General features: G+C 40.9%; 1 protein-coding gene across 2 annotated transcripts; it reads left to right on the top strand.

The window, feature by feature from the left end:
• Positions 1 to 1,446: 1,446 nt before the first annotated feature.
• Positions 1,447 to 23,460, top strand: LOC114467305 (PDZ domain-containing protein 4-like). Of its 2 annotated transcripts, XM_028453484.1 has the most exons (7): positions 1,447 to 3,586; positions 14,829 to 14,882; positions 15,249 to 15,559; positions 15,655 to 15,742; positions 15,822 to 15,983; positions 17,895 to 17,996; positions 19,541 to 23,460. In XM_028453484.1, exons 1-7 carry the CDS (start codon positions 3,527 to 3,529, stop codon positions 21,479 to 21,481), a joined length of 2,718 nt encoding a protein of 905 aa, XP_028309285.1. In that variant the 5' UTR covers positions 1,447 to 3,526; the 3' UTR covers positions 21,482 to 23,460. The 2 variants fall into 2 exon arrangements, with proteins under 2 accessions (XP_028309285.1, XP_028309286.1); XM_028453485.1 differs by lacking the exon at positions 14,829 to 14,882.
• Positions 23,461 to 23,920: the final 460 nt, after the last annotated feature.

Below are 23,920 nucleotides of genomic sequence, written 5' to 3'. Positions count from 1 at the left end.
TTCATTTTTGATGCTAATGGTTCGTAAGCTGCTTTTCACCGCGACTTTTGAAAATAAGACTTTGAATTCGAACCCTAACCCTAACCATAAGTTATGGGTATACATTTCTCACCAGAAATGTCATAAAAATAATTGTAAAGCCACAATCTATCTTGAAATAAGGCAATTTGCCACGGGCTGACCCTTAGCGTCACATAATGTTGACAAAGCTGTTTGTGGGAGTGCATTCAGCAGTGATGCAGCTCTGTGGGACCAACTGAAATCTGTGTAAGCCTGTTGAACAACCATGAAATCTTGTTGTAGACTAGGATTAAGCTCATATTATTGTGGGGTTGAAGATGTGTTTGTGTAAGAAGGCTGCAGAGGAAACACACACTCTGTGACACAGTGGTGTGGAAGCTTCAAAGCCTGATTTACTTCATGGCAACTGATTAATGATTCTGCCTGGTGCTGCACCGGAGAGCGTGAAAGAGTCACGGCGAGAGAGAGAGAGAGAGAGAGAGAGAGAGAGAGAGAGAGAGACAGAAGGTTCAGGCTCATAAAGATAGAAAGCTGGTATAGGTGGAAAATTACAGTAAGACAATAGAAAGGTTCACTCCAGGCACACAGTAAACAAAATTCCATAAAACACTAAGACTAATCCTCTCAGTTCCCTGGACGGTCCCACATCAGTCCCTGAGGAGTTTGGCAGTAACATTGTGAGAGTCAAAAGCCATATTTGCTCACAAATATCTTCATAGCTGCTCACGTACATGAAACGTGTCTCCATATGCCTCCGCCTCACACCCTCACCCTTTCTTTCCAGTAGGTCATTTTGATTACTGCAGAAAACCGTTGTTCTAGCCCATCTCTGTATCAACACTGCTCTCCCACACAGTCATTTGCATATTATATACCCGCTCATTCTGACACACCTGTTATTCAATTATCTTTTTCTTCCTTTTTCTCTACATTTCTGTTCTCTGCAGCATACAGTCTCGTCAAAATTCACAGCAAGCCCTGGGCTCCCCACCAGCTTTGGCTGTTTTTATGGTTACGAGAGAGGGCGATGAGTCTCAATCTTCTAAAACAGCTCATAAACAAGAGACACACGGAGTTACCTAAACGTCATACGATAAATGAATCTGTTTGCTGCGTGTCCATGTGTGATATTGATAGTTCACTTTTCCACCAATTGCATGCGTTCCATGAGTTGCTCTCCTGCCTGCAGAGAAGCAGGAGAGAGGCAAGGGAACAGGGGATGGAGAGGAGGAGGAGGGAGAGGGTGGAAAATGAGGTGTGGGTAAAAATTATGGGGAGCTATAGCAGAGAGAGAGAGAGAGAGAGAGAAGCAGCCTAGCCCTGGATGTGGAGAGAGGGAGGGAGGGGTGGAGGAGAAAGAGAGAGAGAGAGAGAGGGAGTGATCATACAGTGTGAAATCCTTAAGATTTAGATTCAGCAGTGGTACGGCGTGCACATCAGCAAGATCATCGCTAAGGAACAACCGCATTTTGTGTTTCCCTCACCGCTGTGTGTGTGTGTGTGTTGAGGTGTGTGTGTGTGCACGTTTACCATCCTGCCCAAGGGAAGGAACTGAGAAGTATCCTCTAATCAGCCGCTGGTGTTTCTTCTCATCTCGTGATGGTGCTGATGGTGATTTCTGAGACCTGAACAGGAACCTGGAATACCTGTCTGGGTTTAAATTCCAATAACCCTCCTATGGATATTTCAAACAACCAAAAAACAAACTGAGGATTTAGATACTGAAGTCCACTCTTCCATTTTTCTTTGTGTTTTCCCGGCTGCAGATTCAACAGGAAGTTTTTCAAGTGTATCCAAGCTTTTCACTCTTGTGATTTACAACAATAGGACTTGATTTGTTGCTAAGGGAATCCTCTGCAACATTCCTTATGTGGGCTTTATATTCATGATGTTAATGACCATAATGAACAGGAGATGGAGAGAGGAGGTGACAGTGGGACCGGACCTGTCGTCTGAGCATGTTTGACACAGCAGCTATAGCTTCTTTTGTGTGTGTGTGTGTGTAAGGGTTGGGATTACACTGCCTTTAGAGATGGCAGAGTAGCACCAAAGCACTGAATGAGGATTAGCTGCTATCACACCTTGTCGCTGGCAGTACACGTTGAGGGGATTGACCCTTCAGACGCAAACTCCACAGGCTATAGCTTGATGGAGGGTGGAAGATAAAGATTTATATACAGTATGATGGGACCAAAGAGGAAGAGGACAGGACCAGTAAGGACAAAGTCACATTTAGACCCTGTTCTTCTGTGATTGGGGTTATCCTTAAAGGATGTCGGCTGAAGTTAATCTTAGCGTGTTCTGGGGCTCCATATGAATGGGTATAGAACACATATATGATAAGTGTTTCAACAACATTTGGAAAATGGATTCGCACCTGTGATTAACAACCTCAAACCTCCTCTGTGATGGTCAAAATTGATCCATGAATTGGTTTTGTATTGATTTTCCTCCACAGCAAAGATAGACTCAGGTTTGATCCCTGTTTAAGAGGTCACTGATTTTATTAGAATCCATCACTTGGTCCCATCCTTGAGAATTGCTGAGTTTGCGCCAGCTTTGATTTGATTGTCTAGTATTTCTTGTGTGATAACAAATGAGATTGATGTGACAATTTGTTGCAACAGTGTCTGAAATTGACATTGTCAGTGACTAAATGAAGAAATTGCTTCTCCAGTCTGCTGACGGTTACATTCAAAGGTCACTTAGTGTTTTTGGGCTTATCTGAGCTGCACAGGGAGCAACAGGTACGTCTAAACCTCTCTCGACAACCTGCCAAGCTGCTCCACTTAGCATGTTGTAGATTACCCAATGCATTGATCCTCAAAAAGCAGAGCAGGGAGGGGAAGAAGGTCCTGAATGCAGCTTTCAGCAGAAGTTATCTCTGCAGCCACACTCGGCAGAACGTAAGCACTGCTGGATTTCAGCGTAGGCAAGAAGTGGGGAATATAAGACCGAGCCTAGATCTTAAATAGTTCTGTGGTTTGTAAAGAGTTTAAATTAGCTGTTTGAAAGTTTTGCTGCTGTGAGTGAGAACATCTCAGGAAACAAAGCAATTGGAGTTGAGCCTGGCAACAGTCTGCAACAAGAACTCTGCAAGTATCTATTACAGATTGAAAAAGAAAAACCCTGGGAAAATGACACAAAGAGAAGATCTAGTCAGCAAAACATGATCAACATACCTCAGATGGAACTAGAAACAAACCCGTGGGCTTGCTGCTTGTAAGCATCTCTCTCAACATGAAATTTCTCTCAATTTTGACCCAGAAATTGTGAACACAACAAACAACGAGAGAACAGAGACAGTGTAAACACTAGCCAGGACTTGGCAGGGATGTGTTGAGAGTTACTCCGAGGACGAACTGTTACACACCAAAGCTTTGTAAATGAGGGTGGGGCTCTCCCACTGTCACAGACAAAGACCGCACGGAAGTACCGACGTGAGAAGTGAACATCTTGAACAGCTGTTGGACCTGCAGGGTCAGGCGTACCAAGCAAACTCACCATGGGGTGCAACATGTGTGTTGTTCAAAAGCCTGAGGAACAATACAGGGTCATGTTCCAGGTGAGCGCTCTGTCTCTTCTCCTTTCTGTTACTTTGATTGACAACATTCCATCTTTTTCCACATTCACTTGATCTTTTTTTGACAGAGTTGCTGCTGCAGTCTTTACACTCATCATCTTTATGACACACTAATTAAACCAAGTTAAATCCCTCAAACTAACTGTAAAATGTGGATGTTCATTTTTATCTAGAAAGTTTTCATAATTCAATTGTTGGCTTCTGAAGATGAAAGTAATACATGCATCACGTTGTGAAATTAATAACAGCAATATTTTGCTACAAGGATACATCATATCACATGGTAACATTAACAAGTCAAAATGTAGCATCAGCATTTTATGATGACACAGGAGGCTTGATGATCAAATTACACACACCGTTTAACTAATTAACTTCTAATTAACCAATAAATATGCATAACAGATTTGATTATTTTATTTTGAAATTTGATGAGGTGGGACTTGAAATTGAGGTCTCGAGCCAAAAAATGAACTTGAAAAATAAAATAAAAATTCAAAGCCATATATTAAAGTTACATTTTATTTTATTAAATAAAATCTATATTAATAGGTTTAGAATTGATTCATTTCAGTTATTCATATAGCACTAGTTGCAACAATAAATCATCTCGTAGCACTCATCACAAATAATAATTCCTGTTCTATGTTCTGTGATAATTTCTGTTTTCCAAACAGATAAATCGTTTGCTCGTATAAACATCTCATGTTTTTAAAATATCATTCAAAAAATATGTGTATATTGAAGTTTAATGTCTATTAGTTTTTGTTTAGTTGTGTTTTTTAATCAGAAATGTATGTATCATAGCCTATTGTAAATTTCACGTATCATAAAAATTCCCGCATTGGATGAGTAGTTTAAGTGTGCATCCATTGATTCTGATGATTAGAACGAGAACACTTCACGATGATGAAAGAGAGATGATGGCAGAGATTGGAGCAACATGAGATAGAGAGAGCGTTAGAGCAGTTGGTGCAGAGCCACGGAGGCAGAAGGATGGATGAGCTATTAAACTTGGCTAAAGGGTTAAAAGAGAGAGGTTGCCACGGTTACAGCCTCAGCAACACCTGCCAACTGGGACCACAGATTGCAAGCAAGTAAAGCTCATCTGGCTGATGGGTGTGTCCAGCAGGAAGGCTGTGGTAGTTTCTGTGGTACTAACAGCATCAGTTCGAACCAGGGTTGTGGTCAATTACATTTTTCAATTACGTCTTCAACTATCCATGTTAAATTACAACTAAATTATGATTATGGTGACTGGCATTTTTTCCCCTGTAAGTCAATTACAATTACGTTCTCAATTACTAAAGTTCAAATTCAATTAATCACAATTATTAAGCCTGTAATAAATAACCTCATAAAACATAATCTTCCACTTGTGTTAGCTTTCTGTTAGCATCTCTTACGATAACGGATCAGTTTGACCCATGTCTTAAATCAGCTGTGAAATACACTCAAAATATCTCATTTGTTTTCCGTCTCTTGGTTTCCTTGTTAAACTTCCTAATCAATGAAAATATTGGTATTAATGCCTTTGGTGTGGAAGCCTGAGCCTTTTTTCTGTCAGTGTACCTCGCAATTTTTATTTGTTTAAAGAATAAAAAAGATGAAATGATACTCAAGAGAACTGAAATGTAGTGGAAAACTTGATATGAAACATATATTAATGATTTTTAACTACGTACTGTATGTGTGTAAGCCTTAGAACTCTAACATGGTTCCCCGGGTTTTGCGTTGAATTAAATTGTAGTTTTTATAGAATTTCCCTGCCAATTACAATTACGAAATGAAATATCTAAACTCAATTACAATTCCATTATGATTTTAACAGCAACTCATGTTTTAAATTACAGTTACAATTATAATTCCAACATAATTGTAATTAATTATCAATTACGCAATTACAATAATAATTGACCCCAAACCTGGTTGGAACTCTGTTGAATGTAGTCAGTGTCTGGATCAATTAACTGGGCGGCATTTGGTGCTGGAGGCAATGTCAACAAAATCAAAGTAAGAGGCTGGATCCAAACACAGCCTCAGTGATGAGACCAAACAGCATCAGAAACAAGAAAAATGAAGGACTGAGTGAAAGCCAGACATGTTTTTCAGTCATTTCTCCTCCTGCTGCTCTCGCTTAGACAAAAGTAATTGATCGAAGCACTTTATAGAGTAGGAGTGAACGTAGAGTTGGGCAGTGGTGTGGACGTTCTGCTGTGTGATCATAACACCAGAGCAGCGACAGAAACATTCTGCAATCAGTGACCTTACATTAGAGGGGTCAGCGTTAATGAGTCTGTCCACATGCAGGTCAGCGTCTCTGAATTTTTGAATCAAAATCATTTGACTGATCCGATGACCCGAGGTCAGCAGAAAGCAGAGTAGAAAAACCCGGGGAACTTGTTTCACAGGAGCATTTTCAGCACCGCTGAACACGTCAGGTGTGGCAGTGACAGCAGAGAAATGGGTTTTATGACGTGACGTGTGTTGAGATGCCATGTTGTGGGAAAGCACCATGTTTAGATTGCATTGTATTTGTCTGATATTAAAGTTGTAACAGAGAGTACAAATGCAGAGAGAACTGACAACAACAACAAGTGCATGTAGATCAGGGGTGTCAAACTCATTTTAGTACAGTTTAATCTCCAGTGGGAAACAGATTTAATGCAGGAAAAAAAGTAATTTCAACACTATTGTGCCATAGTTCACATAAAATACTAAATATGTAAGAAACAAACAATATCCAAGCAAAAAGTGAAAGATATCAGTCCCAACAGGATCTTCACTTTAAATTTCCTGGATTTTGTGAACAGCTTCTATTGAATTAAGATAAATATTATGTAAAAAATTGAGGAACATTTAAACATTTTGTAGGAATTTTGAGTTTCTTCAGCAGTTTAACATTAAAAATGATTGTAATAATTTTTTTTTTTTATTTAATTCTTTTTTTTACCTTGTCTTCACATGCTCTCCAAGGTCAACACTACATGTTTAGCAATCTTTTCATAACAACAATGCATGTTTTGTTAATTGTTATATTTATTTTATTGCATAATTGTGACCATCACCAGCCCTTCCTAAGGAAGGGTAAGAAATACTTTATTAAAGGGAGAATATAAAAAGAGAGGGCGAGTGCTACACCTAGGTGAGGGGGAAGGGAACAGGAAAGAGGAAGTCAGGGTAGGAAAATGGAAGGGGTGGGGAAGAGCCAAATGTTTTAAGGTAAGAAATAATGTGATGTTATAGTTGTGCATGTTGTGCTTATTGTGTTGTGTAATCAGTTAGATGTCCCATGTTATGCTATTTTTCACCATCTCCATTTGTTCTAAGAACCCCAAAAACAGTATTTGAGGTTTATTTTCTGTTTTCTAGTTTTAACCTCTGAAAATTCACTTTCTGAGCAACTTTACACAAACAGGCTGATTTGTGGCCTACTTATGCATATTCATGAGTGGGCGTGTCTATAGACGGGACACTGACTTCCTCCTCCCCGCATGGTGACGTAGGCCCAGAGGACGGCCCGCCCTCTTCCCACCCACTCTGTAGCTGAGCTCATGCTGCTTTATAAACATCAGACAGTATGTGGAGGCGGGGCGTTCACCGGTACATACATAGACTGTAGAAAATACACACATAGCACTGCGCGAAGCACTCTTTGTGGGCGTGTCTGTTTACATGTCAATCACGGCAGAGAGCTTCCTGGAGGCACGGCTTCTCCAGCTCAGTGCCGCGTCAAATTCGTCATCAAAGTGGGAACGCGTCATCAAATTGGAGCGAAGTGTTTGGGCTGCAGTATGAAAGGAGCAAATCAATGAAAAAAACACTTTGAGTATGTGTATGAAGCCCAAATAGCACTTTGATCATGTTTAAAGCACAGAAAAGTCTATTTAGCTGAACATGGGCCCTTTAAGACAGTCTGGTGACAAGTGTGGAGAAATTGAAGTAAATTGACTGGAATCATGTGATATTAGCACCAGGAAAACTGTGAGCCCTGCAAATATTGCTGTGTTTCTTTTACACAACAAGTCGTGTTCATTTTTGCTTCCTCTTATGGGCCGAATTGGATGCTCCAAAGGGCCGAATTTAGCCACCGAGCCATGACTTTGAGACTTATGTTGTACGTAGATCATGGGGATAACTGTGTGTTTTGTTATGAGTGGTAAAGAGGTAACGATGTCGTAAACAATTTGGTAAAAACAGACGTAATTAAAACCAACACGCTGCTTCACTGTTAGCTACATGTAATAGGATTTTTAAAAGCCCATTTCTTTTTGCAGATGCCCAATGAAACAACAGCTCCTGGCAACATGAAGCAATGACAATGATACACACTAATCATTTTATTTACATTTCTTACTTTACCTTTAAGCATTTCAGATCTCAGCTGTTTTCCTAGACTTAAAGACACCCCTAGTTTACAGACAACCTACTGTAAACCTTAACTGTCCATGCACAATAAACACAGAATTAAACAGTTTACAGCAAAGCCACGCTGTAAAACTAGGCAGTTAAATGTGACTTTATTCTCTTGCCAATGGAATAAAAACTCATGCATTATACATCAGGGCTCTGCTGCACATACGCTGCATGCTGCTGTTGCTACTTGGAACATACCCGCTGGCTTGTTTCTGATCGATAGTGATTCCCATTGCCCTCAGTAAAACATATTGTTGGACTGATTAACAAAAAACCAGGTGTGAACTCATTCACTTTGTTATCTCCTCTTTATTTGTCAATCTACGATCTACAATCTTCCACACAAACACATTCACATCCACTGTGTAGACCCTCCTCCATGAGTCTGGTGGCCGCTCCCTTTTTCTCTCTCTACCGTCTTCAACTGTAAAGAAGGAGGCGGTTTCCATGGCAACCCGGTGTCATTAAACAAAACGATTGCGCTTTCATTCACCATGACACCAGGCAACACGCCACCTCTCTTGAGTCTCACAAGTCGATGTCAGATAGTGAGTGACACAGTAACACAGGTGAACCACTGTCTCCGGGGTGGACTGAATCAATACAGAGGAACACAAAGACAACATTTTACACTAAAAATACAATTCAAATTAAGCTTCTTCATATGTGTACATTCTAAAACTAAAACACATTGTGACATCAACACAAACAAGGCGACAAGTGTCTCCTCCAGTGGTTTCTAGAGATTGTGTGTGCTGCTTGTATGCAGGTGTAGCATACCTATTTCCTCTCGCTGTCCACAAGATAAGACAAGATAAGATATCAGTCATCCTCATCCCCATGGAGAGAAATTCAGCAAAACATTGGAGATGCTGGAGATTGAATCCGAGGCATCATCATGCAAAGCATGTGCTCTAACACTGAGCTACATCCCCCGATGGAAAGAACAAACGTGTTTGTTTCGGTAATTACAGATCCTAATTGTGCTCTGATAGCCTTGGAGGTTGGTTACACTCCCCTCTTGCTCAAAGGTTACACATTTGATTCATCGACATCAGAATTAAGTAACACGTCTTTTTTAGGCAATTATTTCTATTTAAACGAACTGGAACAGTTGTCTGAATAAATTAAACCATAACATACTATTCAGAAAAAGAAGACAAAATTAATCTTGCTGGAACTATTATACAGTACATGCACTCTCACGCATATAAATGGTGAAACATTCCTTTTGCACGTCAAAGCTTAATTGGAAATAAAATTATTTTTATAAATGATTTTGAAGGCTACGTTTGCTGCCACCAAGTCTTAATTAGGTGGTCAGAGTGTACCAGATACACATTGGCATTGTTTATATGTATATATATATATATACTGTATATTTAGATATAAACCCCTCCGCACCCCCCCAAAAGAATAATAATTTACCAGCCGCCACTACATTGTAGCAAAAGTATGTCCCGAACACATTCAGTAAACCACTAAAATACAGGAGTGGAAAGAGTACAGAAAAAATCTACTTCAGTAAAAGTACTGTTACTAAATTTTACTTAAAGTAGAAGTAAAATTACTGGTGTATCTCTTCCATGCAATAAAAAAAAAAGACATGTATAAAGTTCAAACTAAAACTAAGGTTTTTTTTTTTTTTAAATTAATATTAAAGAACACCATTTCAAAATAACGTGCATGAGAACAAGACATGGTGTGGCTAACTTGGATAAATTAAATTAAATAAATGTCAAGGCAATAAAACATCTCTGAAAGCAAGACATGCGTACAGTATATTATATAAAGTCTATAAAACATTCTAGGTGGAATGTGCCAAAGAAGGAAAAAAATGATACTGACGCCCCAGGGTGATGTGCGAACGCCTACAAATACAGTTTTATATTAATAATAATAAATGTAATTAAAATCACATGATCATTGCGCAAAACTGCTGATCAATTGGCTACAACACCTGTAGCTGTTACAAAAAAGAAACGCGCACACATTGCGTAAAGACGCACAGTGGCTTGTTAGGCACTGCTGGAGGATGAGGTGCACAGGAGACCAGAGTGGCATTAAGAAAACTTCGGGGGGGCAGAAAAACGCGGCTATAATGTAAACAAACTTGCAAAACATCTTAACGACGACGTTAGCCTGACAGTCAAGGATACATGAGGTTTGTTTGTCTCATACATATATACTACTACTGAATAGTACTTTATGACATGTAATGAAATAGCATTAGTGTGTCCAGCTTTATGTGCACAGTGTGCAGCAGCAGCAGGGGTGAAAGAAAGAAGTTAAATAATAGAAAATGAGCATTTAACGACAACCTAATGCTATATAAACACAGCCACAAAAACAAAGTTAGCTCACTAACATACCTATGATTAAGTGGTCGCTACAGACACGGACATCAGCAGACTCTGCTCCTCCCGACCGCAGACGTAGGTTTAAAAAGTTTTTCTGTGCCCTCCGTCTGAATTTAGCACTCTCACTTTGTTGCAAATCAACAGAGCAGGTCATAGACATATACACACTGATCCTAACAACAGCTCTAGGATACGTATAGCACAAATGTAGCAGACTATCGTCCGCGTGCGGGATTTATTTTACTCTGCAACGGAATCTATTTCAAATGTATTAAGGTTCTGTTACTTGAAACAAAATTTACTGAAGTAAATGTACATTTACAGATATTAAAAAGTACTCAAAAAAGTAGAAGTACACAAAAAAAGCTACTCAATTACAGTAACAAGAGTAAATGTAATTTGTTACTTTCCACCCCTGCTAAAATATAGTAAAACATATTTATAAAATACAAGCAATGGATATGGAGTCATTAGGTTATTATGAAAAAAAAAGAAAGCTTATTTGATAATGCAAGAATGCTACTATAGTTTCCGTACATAACTTGCAGAAGGAGCCCAACAAGATGGTTTGTACCCAGGGCCCAAAATTAGGTGCTAAGCCCCTGGCCACATTATTAACATTTATGTCAGCAATTTAAAATTATGACAAATTTAAGCATTAAAACAGAAAAGAACAAAGGGTTTGTACATTTTTATTTATTTTTTGTCATTTTGTGTACGGTATATTTGGAATCATTTTGTTTTATGTATATTTTGTTGTCCTTTTGTGTATTTTTCGATCATTTTGTGTGTTTTTGGAGTCATGTCGTGCATTTCATTTGAGGGCCACACACAATTTGAATAGTGAGTCGCATGTGGCCCTGGGGCCACCAGTTGTCCATTTTTGTATTAGACAGTTTATAAATGTCAAGAAACAACAACAAAAAACCAAACAAACAAACAAAAAAAAAAACATTAGTTAACGTGAATTAAACCTCCAGACAGTTTGCTCATTACTTTGGGAGACGTCAGGTTTTTTTTTTTTAATTTGAGGCTTGTTGTCGTTGTTAATCACCCTGCAGTGCGAACATCTGTGCACTGTTGCGTGTGTGTCCGTCTGTCTTTCAGACTTGTCAGGCATGAAGACTAACATCTGGATCTGGAAAGGAAAGACTGACGATATAGTGGCTGTTAGTGTTAATTTCACAGCTATGACTGACATGATGTCATCTTTCTACCAGGTGAAGCCAATTATATGTGTTTTTGGTTTTTATAAAAAGACAGAATTTTAAAACTGGAGTATAGATCATCCAAAATGTTTAAATTGTTCTCAATAATTGTTTGAAATGTTATTTTTTTTCCGCAAAATTGTATGTGTACTTACACAAGTATTTCTATTGTTTTCATAGTTTTGTTTATTATTTATTAAACTTTTCAATCCAAAAGTAATAAAATTATTATAGGATAACAATTATTAGTAAACCAATTCCTTCAGATTTTTTTTTTTTAAGCTACATAGCTGTTACTATAAAGTGTGCAAATAGCCAATTAAATTTCCATTTATTTCAGTTTTCACCTGAAATTAGCTAGAGCAGCTCCTCTTTGTCTATTCACATTAATTGAAAGGCATCAAACAACCAGAGGCCATGAAAACAGAGTAGGTCAAACTGCAGCTCCACGTTGATTGATTTTCTGAGGAGGTACGTAAATGCTCGCAGGCCTCAAAGCAATAAAGACGAGAAAAATCATTTACCAAACAACTGAGATTCAATATGTTGGAGGGAAACGAATTCAGTCAAGCAGGAGCATCAGAATAAACACAGCAAATAAACCTAAAGCAGAAGAGCTTCAATGTGAGGGTGTGATTTAAATAAAGATTGATTGTATTTTCTACTGATAACCGTGTGTGTGTGTGTGTGTGTGTGTGTGTGTGAGCTCCAAACTCATTCAGTGTTTTCATTCATAGTTTGATTCTGTGATAGATTACTTTCCACTCTTCTCCTGCATCACCATTCCAGCGTTATCCTCGCCTTCCTCGGTACGCTTTCTTCATATTCTGAATCTTTGCTTTGAATCATTTGCATCGCTTTCATCTCCACCCGCTCCGTGTCCACCCTTCTGCTCCACAGGCGCCCGCCGTACCAGCAGGCTTCACCCCTGCTGGGAATTTCCGAGTCTTGATCTATTTCCCTGAATTTTAATTCTCCTCAAAACACAAACATGTCTGTTGATAAAGGATGGGGCCTTGGGACAGGCTGGGCAGACATTTGCATCGCTTATGCAGCTTATTAGGAACAAATGCATGTGATGACCCACTAACCTAGAGATAATAAGGAACAGCAGAAGGTAAGAGTGCAACGGGTTCTTCATCAAGCCCAGGCCGAAAAGCAGCCATTACCCTGTATGAAGTCATCATCAAAGCAATCTCAGCACCTCTCATTGATAATGAATGAAGACTCCTCTTGTGGTGCTTCTCTCAGTATTCATACCTGTCACTCATGAGCGCTGAGCTGACTCCTAATAGCATCTCTCTCTAATCCTGGAGTGCTGAACAATAGACAATGCCTAATAATGAAACAATGCTACAGGCCTGACCTTGCATATTGTTAATTCCACCATCAGCACTTGGTCCATGTTACGAGGAAGCATCTTATTTGTTGAGGAGGCACATTAGAAGATTTATGGGGGACATTAGTGTGAAGATACACGGACCGGTAGAAAAAGATGGAAACGGACGAGGGTGAGTTGTTATCTCTCGGGAAGGGACAACAGACAGATCTGCTGAGGCAAACGAAAAACCAGAGCCTGGAAAGAATGGGAAGCAGGAGGGGATGGGGGTGTGGATGAGAGAGAGAGAGGGAGAGAGAGCATGGAGAGGAGTAAATGCACACATGAAAAAAGGTAAGACCAGGGGCTTTGTGGTAGAGCAGTGGCTGTAGTTGAATGAGTGAAAAAAGAATTGAATGAGGAAAGTTTTAGCGCTTGGCTGCACAAGAGAACATTGATTTGACATGCAATTACTAGATGGGGAGAGAGAGAGGGAGGGAAAGAGGGAGGGGCCAAGAGAAGAAAGCTGGGGGTAAATATGTAGAGAGTCACAGACAGTCAAGGTCAGTCACTGTGTGTGTGGTAATGCTAACTGGCTAACCAATGTATGTTTTTCAGTCTTTTCTAGAATGGAAATTTAAAAAAAAAATCAAATGATTATGGGCGGGGCTCCTGGAGCAATTAAGACATACCCAGTCAATGCTATAAAATCTACAAAGAACAATGTATGCTATGCTAAATACATGCTCACTATACCTCTCTATCCACATTCTCTCAATCCACCTACACAAAAGAAATATTGTAATAAGCTGCATTTCAACCCATAGAAGGCAGTCACGCTTGCATTTTTACAACAAAATATGCCAAATTTAAAGGGCCAATGTTAAGCTAAATCAACTTTTCTGTACTTTAAACATCATAAAAATGCTATTTGGGCTTCATACACAAGCCCAAAGTGTTTTTTTCATTGATTCCCTCAATCGTTAGTTAGAGGATGATTTGCTCCTTTCTTACTGCAGGGTGAGCACAAACACCTCGCTCCAATTTGATGACGTGTTCCCACTTTGATGACAAATTTGACAGCATTTTTGCTGTGAGGTGAAGACTCCACCCAATGGATTGCAGTGTCACACTTTACAAACATTAGGTCAAATTAATTAAAAAACATTAAAAAAAAAAAAAAAAAAAAAACATATTAAAGTTATTTAAACATCACAATGCAAGCTTTAATACATCCACTGTATCCTGAAGGAACTACAGTAGATATAATGAACACAACATGGCTCCCTGTGTTATAAAAAAAAAGGTATTATACATCAATGTATATGAATGACCACTGGCAGTAGACCATAGTAAAAGACTAGTTAGGTTTTTTTTCACATTTCAAAAGAATCATACATGAACATAGATTTCTCAGAAATGCCAGGTACTAGTTTTAATCTTCAGCCTGAATTCAAACCCCAAATCCCAAAGTTTTGAAATAATATTAGTTGTGGTCACTAACACTTTGTTTCAGGGGTGCCTAAGTCCGGTATAGTGCATGACTCTGGTCAATTGGGCAAAGAACAGCAGTTAATTCTAATACCTTGATTTGAGCCAGTTTTAGATCAACTCCAAAGTGACAGGAAAACCTATTCAGTTGCAGAGCTGCTTGTTTTTGATGCACCATAACTCAAATCGTGTAGTTTGGATATGATTTTTAGCAGTAAAAAGCAGAAAGAAGAGCCGGGTGAAGGTAAAGCACATCAGTGACAGCACTGTCACAGTGCGTCACAGCTCTTTGTCTCTTCAGACAAACTTAGCTTCTCTAAACGCACTAAAACCTGTTTATTCCGCCGAGTTTCATCCACACATGCGCCTGCTCCTTTTCACTGCTTTTCTAAATCCACTATTTTTCTTTCTCTCTTCATTTCTCTCCACAGAAGCGTCACATAAGCAACGTGCTGAGCTCTTTTGATGCTGACGGTCGATTAAAGGTCTCAGTATAGCTCTCTGCTTCGCTGCTCAATGTGACGTCTTGTCAGATTCTCTTGCTTTACTAGGATTTTAGATGTTTTTTGTGTCCCTGTGACCACTCTTTTCACACCCAGTCAGTAACCGTGTATTTTCTTGTGTTTTGTTGACTAACACTTTATGAGTCCGTCATTATTTTAGGTGTGTGTAGCTGTGGTTTCCACTCTATCTATGGCTGTCCATCTCCAAGTCTTCTCGTCTGCTGTTTAATGACATTTTTTCACATTTCCCTCTTCTTTATGTGGCATGCCTTGCCAGTGCAGTGCAGACACTCCCTTCGTGTCCTTTTGCTCCAGCACTCTTGTCACACTGGCTCTGTTATTTTCCAGGTCAATGGAAAAGAGCTCTCTCGTCTGTCCAGGGATCCCACCCTGGACATTCGGGATCCTGTGTTATCCAACATACTGAGGAGGGGTTCCCGCAGACGAGCAGGCCTGCTGGGGGCTCCTGGAGTCCATGTGCCGCTGACCGTAGGCATGGCTGACTGTGTGGACAGCTGCACACAGACAGACATCAGTTTTCAGCATATGTTGAGTCCGGGCAGAAGCAGCCAGCATCCCCGTGGAGCACCACCCCCACCTGACCCTCCGCCCTCCCCTCCACCCCCACCTCTGCTAGAGCCATATCTGTTCAATGAACTGTGAGTGATTGACTCTACACCTTTTCCAACTGTCACAGCTCCTCAGTTCTGCTCCGGTTACTAAGAATCTCATATCCTGAATGTTTCCCTCTCAGCTTCGTGGAGCCAGTTTATTACGATCCTACGGACTATTTTGACATCACACAGCATGAAGTGGACAGGCAGGATGAGTTGGAGTATGAGGTTAGAGCCTGATCAATATTTCTAAGCTCAATTGTAAAATAATGCTCCTTTCTCACATCCTCTCCTCTGCCTGCAACAGGAGGTGGAATTGTACAAGTCTCGCCAGCAGGACAAACTGGGCCTGACGGTGTGTTACAGGACTGATGGGGAGGAGGATCTTGGGATCTACGTGGGCGAGGTGAACCCAAACAGCATTGCTGCGATGGACGGTCGCATTCGCAAAGGAGACAGAATACTACAGGTAATAGTATCTATCGGTTTGTGCTGCAGGTGAATCTGTATTATAGAATAAAATAGAACTTTGTCATTGCAACAAGTACAACGAAATTGAAAAAGCTCTTCTGTCAGTGGAAACAACAAGAACTTTAAAAAGAATAAATAAGAAACAAAGATAGGAATGCAAAAAAATAAAATCAGGCTGATTGCAAAAGCTGCCAATGATGTAGGGGTCCCCAAATAAGCCCAGGGGGAAAATAAAACTATTTAAAGACACACTGTAACTTTTGGGCACTAGGGGTGCTAGACCGGTAACTTTCACGCAAGTGCCCCTAGTGGCCACAAGTGCCGAGCACTATCACAAAAATCAACAGACAGTCAGTCAGGCCAGCCTCCCTCATCTTTTGATTGTGTATGCAGACAGTTGTTGACCTGTAACTTAGGGATAAGGGTTGGCTCTAAGAGCTGGGGTGCGAAGTGGGGCTGGGCTTGCTCTGCGGCTACAGTCTATGGGCTGGAGGAGCAGCCGCCACTGCCGCCCTCCTCTCCCCGGTGCTGGAGTCCCGGCACTCCCCCTACTCCCTGGCCTTGTCGCAGTCGTCAGTCCCCTTCACCCAGGGTCAATGCGGCTGCCGGGGTCAGGGCGGACGGGCGACCCCGCGCATGCCAAGTCACCCGTCCCCTCTGACCCCCAGCGAAGGGGGCTGACAATGGCGGTGAGGCCAGGGAGTAGGGGGGGAGCGCCACCGATGCGGCGAGGTGGGCCCGCTTCTCCGGTGGTGGGGAGAAGAGTGCGAAAGTGGCGGCTGCTCCTCCAGCCCATAGACTGTAGCCGCAGTGAGAGCCCAGCCCTGAGAGCCAATCCTTATCCCGAAGTTATGGATTTGACTTGCCGACTTCCCTTACTAAAGAATCCACATTTAACTGAACTATCGCAGTGATTAGTGCACTATTAACCCAACACGAAACTGCCATATTGTGCTCTTTTGGCTGTAAACAGAGGCTAACTTGTTTCAGCTGCCCACAACAATGGTGCCGGGTCGGGAAATGCCCGTATGTTGTGAACTATATATATCCGAGCCTGTGGTCATGTGATTTCCATAAAGTGAAACATTCTCCAGGCATTCTCCAGACCACATGACCTGGTGAAAGACGGTCCGTCTCTTCCAAACTTACAAAGTCGGTATTTGAAGAGGGAAGCCCCGCTCAGAGCATTGATACTGTCAAGCGCTGTATATTGGCCTGAGGAATCATTTAAAATAACTCATATGGGTCAACTCTTTAGGTCAAAAAGTCCATGGTGTGCCTTTAAGAATAAATAAGTAGGATACAGTCAGGTTTTCCTCAGATTAAACAAAACAAACAGGTTATCAAAAAATAAAAGTAGAAGAAAAAAATCTTTTAAGAACAGGAATCGAAACACTCCAATAATTGCCTTTGACTAAATCCATTGGGGTCTTTATTAAAAGTGCCGTCTGCAATTTTGGAAAGCTTGAAAGATTTGAGCTAGCAAGACCTCATTTCCCGAGCGCTGCTTTATCCATATGCTCCAGTTTCCACTCAGAGTCTACGAACACTAATGTTGCTGCATTGCAGCTGAAATCATCCCCTTGACCCTGATTAGGACAAGGAGGTATTGCACAAGCAAGAGTGAGAAATAAAAATCTGGTTTCTGTATTTTTTTTTTGTTCCTGTAAAGAATCAAGCCTTAGATCACCTTAAGTCCACTTTGGACCTCAAGCTGGACTCCCCCTTTAAAGAAAATTACAGACAATGAAGCGTGTGTGATGAACTTCTCTTGAATGTTATTACTTACTTACTTAAATCCATTTTCTGAAGTGTGCACTTTAAAAAGGATTCAAGCCTTGTTATAAAAGGTCTCACATTATCTTCCATTAACATGAATTCATTGTTTTTTTTCCTCTCTCGGTATCAGATTAATGGAATGGATGTCCAGAACAGAGAGGAGGCGGTCGCCATTCTCACCCAAGAGGAAAGCACCAATGTTTCCCTGCTTCTAGCACGACCTGAGATAGAGGTGAGGAAAAAGGGTATATGCAGTCCTTATGGAAAGTTGTTAGATTTTTGTCCTTTGCAAGAGCAAACCTTTATAATAGTAATACGTCACAGGATTCAAAGCACAATAACTTAACACCAAGGAAGGCTGTTATGGAGACCCTTGTTGTTCTGTTGTGGTCTTATTGGAATGTGTTTTTTAAAAGAGGAAAAGCCGAGAGGCAGAAAAAATAATGAGAACAGAGAACATGAAGGGAGAGAGACAAAGACAAATGGCTCCTGTACTCACAGAGCTAATGTGGCAACACTTTGTTAGACTGAAGGTCACCTTTGGAGCCTATAGGACACTGTGACACTCAAAAGAAGTCGCTAAATACATCAACACATGGTAAGGGATGTAAAACACAAAACCTGGCCAATTAAATCTCGAGTTGACCTTTTATTGCATATTATCATTATTATTTTAATTAGTTTTCAAGATGGGCCTTTATGGAAAAAAAATATATAATATCCTATATCTGAGCTGCATTAAGAGGTACCTATTAAAAAGGGTTAAGAACACAACCTCTCCTCAGTTTGATTACGTCGCCTTGAGTAAATGAGCTGCTGCAATACATGTGAAAGGTTTATAGTGTTAGTGTGAAAGCATTTTCCCACATTAGGATTCAAGCAAGATAGAGAATCATCAGAGGGAAATGCACAAGCCAAGATCAAGGCCTAATCTGTCGGCTTTGGGGAGAAAAAGAGAGGCACCGTAGAGACGGTGGGGGAATAAGAATAAGATGGAAATGATCAATAATTTCTCTTAATATCTGCCACAAAATTACCATGAAATCAAAGCAATTATGGAACATTTGCAAATATGAGAGAAAGTGGAAAAGTGAAAACTGATTTTTTGTTGATTGGCTTTGAAGGGAATGTCAACAGCAGTGCAATCCTATTAGATAATTTAAAAATATATATATATACTTTCTAGGCACATAAAACACCCAGTTACTTGAAATAAAAGACATTTCAGACTGAAACGAGGCTATTTTACATTTCATATTCTATCCTCACAGAACAAAGGCTCCCTCTAAGGACAAAAATGTGCATTACACCAGTTTTCAAGGGGGAAAAAAAATAACCAAATATACAGTATTGTGATATCCTAGACTTTTGACTAAAATGACACTTTGTTTTAGTTAAAATGCTGTTATCATGCCTATTTGAGTTATAGTTGAGTTTTAGTCAACTAAATGGTAGGATTTTAGTGGACTAAATCTGTTACACAGTATATACCATGTATATATACATAAAGTATACAGCATTAGAATGTATCCAATTTGTTAAAGCTTCAATTGCCATTTATAAAGCTGATATGGGATGGTATTAAGGCTTGTCCCACCTTCCACATAACAAAAGTAGTTTTGATTGGATACCTTCCAAATAGGAAAACTAGTTCTAATTGTAAATCATCATTTGAATATCACACAATCACATACCTGACCAAATACTAAAAAAAACTGTTCTTTGTCTTTGATTTTTCTTTCCATCGGTTCAAACAAATCCTTCCTTCCCTGCAAGAATGAGAACCAGCTTGATGTGGACGAATTGGACTTGGAGCCTCTGGACAATGTGCTCAATCTAACCAGTTGCCACAAAGGAATAAATAGCTCCACCATTAATGGTGTTGTACCAGGCTCTGCTGCTGGTGGATGTTTACAACGTGGTCACAGCCACTTGCTGAACCGAGATTCCCCCGACTTGCTCAAGACGGTGCTAAACAACAGTCAGGAGTTGGATAGCGGCGTTGGTCGTACAGACGAGAGCACTCGTTATGAAGAGTCGTCAGAGCATGACCTTCTAGGAGATGACCACACAAGTGCCCCAAACACAAATACCACCAACACACCAGGCAGTATGCGCAAGTTCTTGGCCTGCAGAGGGGAAACTCCACCCTTGCTGCACTCACAGGACCTGCAATTCAGCACAGACTCTCTCCTCAGCCTAGAGCAGATGGAGCAGTTGGAGCGGACTTACACAGTAGATCAAACAAGGATGCTAATGCCTGGGCTAACAGAGGAAGAGTGTGAGCGGTACAAGGAGCTTCTGGAAATCAAGTGCTACAATGAGAAGAACAGTACTGCACTGATGTCCCTTACACAAGAGGAAGGTGGAGTCTCACTGGACGTGAACAGGAATGAGAGCCTGACTCAGCATGAGATGGCTCTGCTGGAGGAGGAAATGCGTCACTTGGAGTTCAAGTGCAGAAACATCCTGAGAGCTCAGAAGATGCAGCAGCTGAGGGAGCGTTGTATGAAGGCCTGGCCTCTGGAGGACAAGACGACTGTAACCAGTGTTGTGGTTGGACGACTGGACAATAGCAGCTCTCTGGCTCTTTCAGATATCAATGAGCTTCCAGAGAGAGAACGCTCTGATAAGGACAGCACCAGTGCTTACAACACTGGAGGGGAAAGCTGCAGGAGCACTCCCCTGGTCAGTGAGCAGAACCCCTCAAACTCCACACAGAGTCTGGAAGGATCAGAGAGTCTTTTATCCACTACTCGACAGAAGGAGAGAGGACCCAGGGTGGACAGAGGAGACATGGTCCAAACTAACCAAAACCAAGCCTACTGTCCACAAAGTCACAGAAAAGGAGTTGAGGCCAAGGTGTCCGGCTCTGGGGTAAAGGTTCGGTCGTTGACCAGGGATGCGGGTACCAGAAGGGGTTCAGATGGAGGGGCCAGACGCAACCCTAGAACGAATGGCACAGCCGAGAGGGCTGGTGGACGCAGTGCAGAAAACAGCCCCTATTTGTCCCGTCGTCAGACTGAGACAAAGCCTCCTCAGCGTTATCTGAGCTGCATGCAGCTCAGGTCTCCCTCAGCCTCTGAGCAACTAGAAGGACTCAGAGATGAAAGTGAAGGTGATGCCAGCCCTATGAGCCTGGGCAGCACATGTAAAGACATTCCTCAAGCCTTGGGCGCTGCATCTTCCCCTTTCTCCCCACAGCTGCTCCCTGCCTCCCCTCGCATGGAGTGGAAAGTAAAGATACGCAGTGATGGATCCCGATATGTGGCCAAGCGGCCTGTCAGAGATCGCCTACTGAAGGCTCGAGCCATGAAGATCAGAGAGGAGCGCAGCGGCATGACAACCGATGACGACGCCGTCAGTGAAATGAAAATGGGACGATACTGGAGCAAAGAGGAGCGCAAGCAGCAGCTGCTAAAGGCACGCGAGCAGCGCCGCCGCAGGGAGTTCATGATGCAAAGTCGTCTCGATTGTCTGAGAGAACGTGAGAGGGAGCAGGCTGCAGGCGGGAGTGCTGGTGGAGGCCAGCAGGGAAATCCAAGCCAGCAAGAGCCCACCTCCATCCTGGAGCTGTGTCACCGCAGAAGCATGAAAAAGCGAAGTCGACGAATCATGGATAACTGGATCACAATACAAGAACTATTAGCTCACGGTGCCAGATCTGCAGATGGAAAGAAGGTCTACAACCCCCTGCTGTCTGTCACCACAGTCTGACACACCACATGGGACAGTGAGAAAAACACTAGGCCTGATACTTCAGGTAGATTTAAAGAGGTAACAGAACATGGGAGAAGTTTGACCTTCTTTCACTTGGCCTTTTTGAACAGCGTAAAGTTGCTTGGTAAACTTGTTAATTCCAGTCACAATCTTTGACAAGCATTCAGACAAAATATCTAATGAAATTTATACATTGACTTCAATAATTAATCTGGCTGAAAATAGAGGCGGCGTTCAAAACCGAGGACACAGGATGGATTCTTATTGTCTGAGCTTTGTGTACAAATTATGACGTGACACTTTTGGGGATGATTATGAGTGCGGCAAAGCAAAACCGGTTAAATGAGCACTTAAACATGTTAAAAGACTTTGATGTACTTGAAGGAATTAACCTCTAAGCACAGCTGCAGGTTTATGGGAGCAATGGATGTGGAATCACATTTGAATGTTACAAAGAAACACCACTTACCACAATGGAGTATGTTTTCCATGTGTATAAGGAATTTTCCATGTTGACGGGTTTTTAAAGTTTCACAGTGGTAAATCCTTACCTGCATCTATCATGGCTGGACACAATGTTCTGGTCCTGTTTTTCATTGTTCATGTATACAGCACAAATTGATCTCAACAGGAAATGATTTAGTTCCACAGACAAATGCACCAACAATGTTATTTAAGCACAGAGTAACACAAAATCTAATCGAAACCACAAAGTTATGAGACTTGTAATTGACACTGTGCAAAGTTGCCTTACAACACTAAGGTTCAAGGGTTAAATCTAGGATGGGTTTCATGAGTGAACACGTTCTCCCCGTTGTTACAATGGTTTTGATCAATTGACTGAGTTTATTTGGGAGTCTATAGCACATAGGATATTGATGCTACTCCTGTAGTGTCTGTTCTGACATGTTTAGTAGAGATTGTTGTTCAGAATGCCAATGTATCATTTCTTTACGCCTAGAATCACGGTGCAGTCTTTATATTTTCTCCTAATAGTTACAAGCACAAGCAGTGACTGCCACAAACCAAGTACTTGGACTGGGAGCAAATATCCAATCAAATAATGTTAAGTACCCATGGTTTGATATGAGCTTTTTGCCAATATGCCAACCCTAAATTTCATATTTAATATCAACAAATACCAATATATACATGATATACTCCCTCCCTCCCCCCCCCCCCCCCAAAACTAATTGTAGGTCACATTTTTTCCATGGAAATAGGTTATTTTTTTTTAATGTGATGCCCCACAAACACCTGTGTAAAATAGGAATATTTGTCTTAAACAGCACATATCAGTTTTTCCAATACCAGTGGAAAAACCAATGCCAATGGAGACCAATAATACGTTTTATGGCCATTATTGGCCAACCATCTCTAGAAGTACCTGTTTAGATCTCATAATGGATGGATTCAGGTGCCTCTAACGTAGTAATCCAAAAACTAAGCTACAAATATCCATTGAAGTACTTAAATCTGCCTCTTTACTGTCTTAAAAGGGTGACTTTGGTATAAACCCCCCCTTTGACAGGGCTTTGAGTGGAAGAGTGAAGTGTTCACCCTAACCCTAGAAAATACCGAGCTTGATCACCTTTCTCAGCACATATACCACAGGTAAGCCATGTCCCAGCCCCAGCATAAAAACATACAATTGTGTAAATTCAAGTCTCCATGTTGACCATATCAAGGAGAAAGTGTCTATTTGATGTGCATGTCTGTATCCATGTGTAAACACTGTGATGGACAATCTTGTCTGGGGTGAACTACATAGTCCTGATCAGGATAAGCAAGTACAAAATAACAAAGCTCGCCTTCAAATCATTTGTGCAGCTGATGTGGTTTCCATTTATGTGTATAAAAAAAAAAAACTAATTTGTGAGGAGCTCCTCAGCTGTGGGCCTTCCCTTCAGGGTAAATGTTACTTGTGGCTAAGGCTAAATAATTATATCTGAAAAAAAAAAAAGCTAAAGCACAAAGCAGGTGAGTGTTCTTAAGCAGGAAAACAAGAATTTCATTTTAAAACGAAGGCACATGTAATTAAAAGACTAAGGTTTCTGGTCAGTAGTCACAGCTTTTAAACATCTCACCAGCAGCTATCACGTCTCACTACTGAGCTTCCTATAGTCACGATTGTAGCCATCAAGGGAAACACATTTATAAACATCTTGTTGAGAATGAATTTTTCATTCAGGTGTAAGTGCATGTTTGATATTTGACGAATACATGTTTTTTTTTCATGTACTTTTAAAAATCAAGGCCTTTGAAACAATGTAACTGTGGTTGTGTCTTTCTATACCTTTACTAAAGAAAAAAAATTTAGCATAGGAAAAATTGTGTATTTGTGTAGTGTTGTGAAGTCTAGTGTCATCCATTTTACAGTAAAAACCTTTTCCAAATAAATCTGTCTGTTTTGTCATTGAAAAACCCCAGTCAATG

Source organism: Gouania willdenowi, chromosome 7, assembly GCF_900634775.1.
Source record: "Gouania willdenowi chromosome 7, fGouWil2.1, whole genome shotgun sequence".
Lineage (NCBI taxonomy): Eukaryota > Metazoa > Chordata > Actinopteri > Blenniiformes > Gobiesocidae > Gouania > Gouania willdenowi.
Note: the sequence above shows the minus strand (reverse complement) of the source record. Positions and strands in the feature narration are given on the sequence as shown.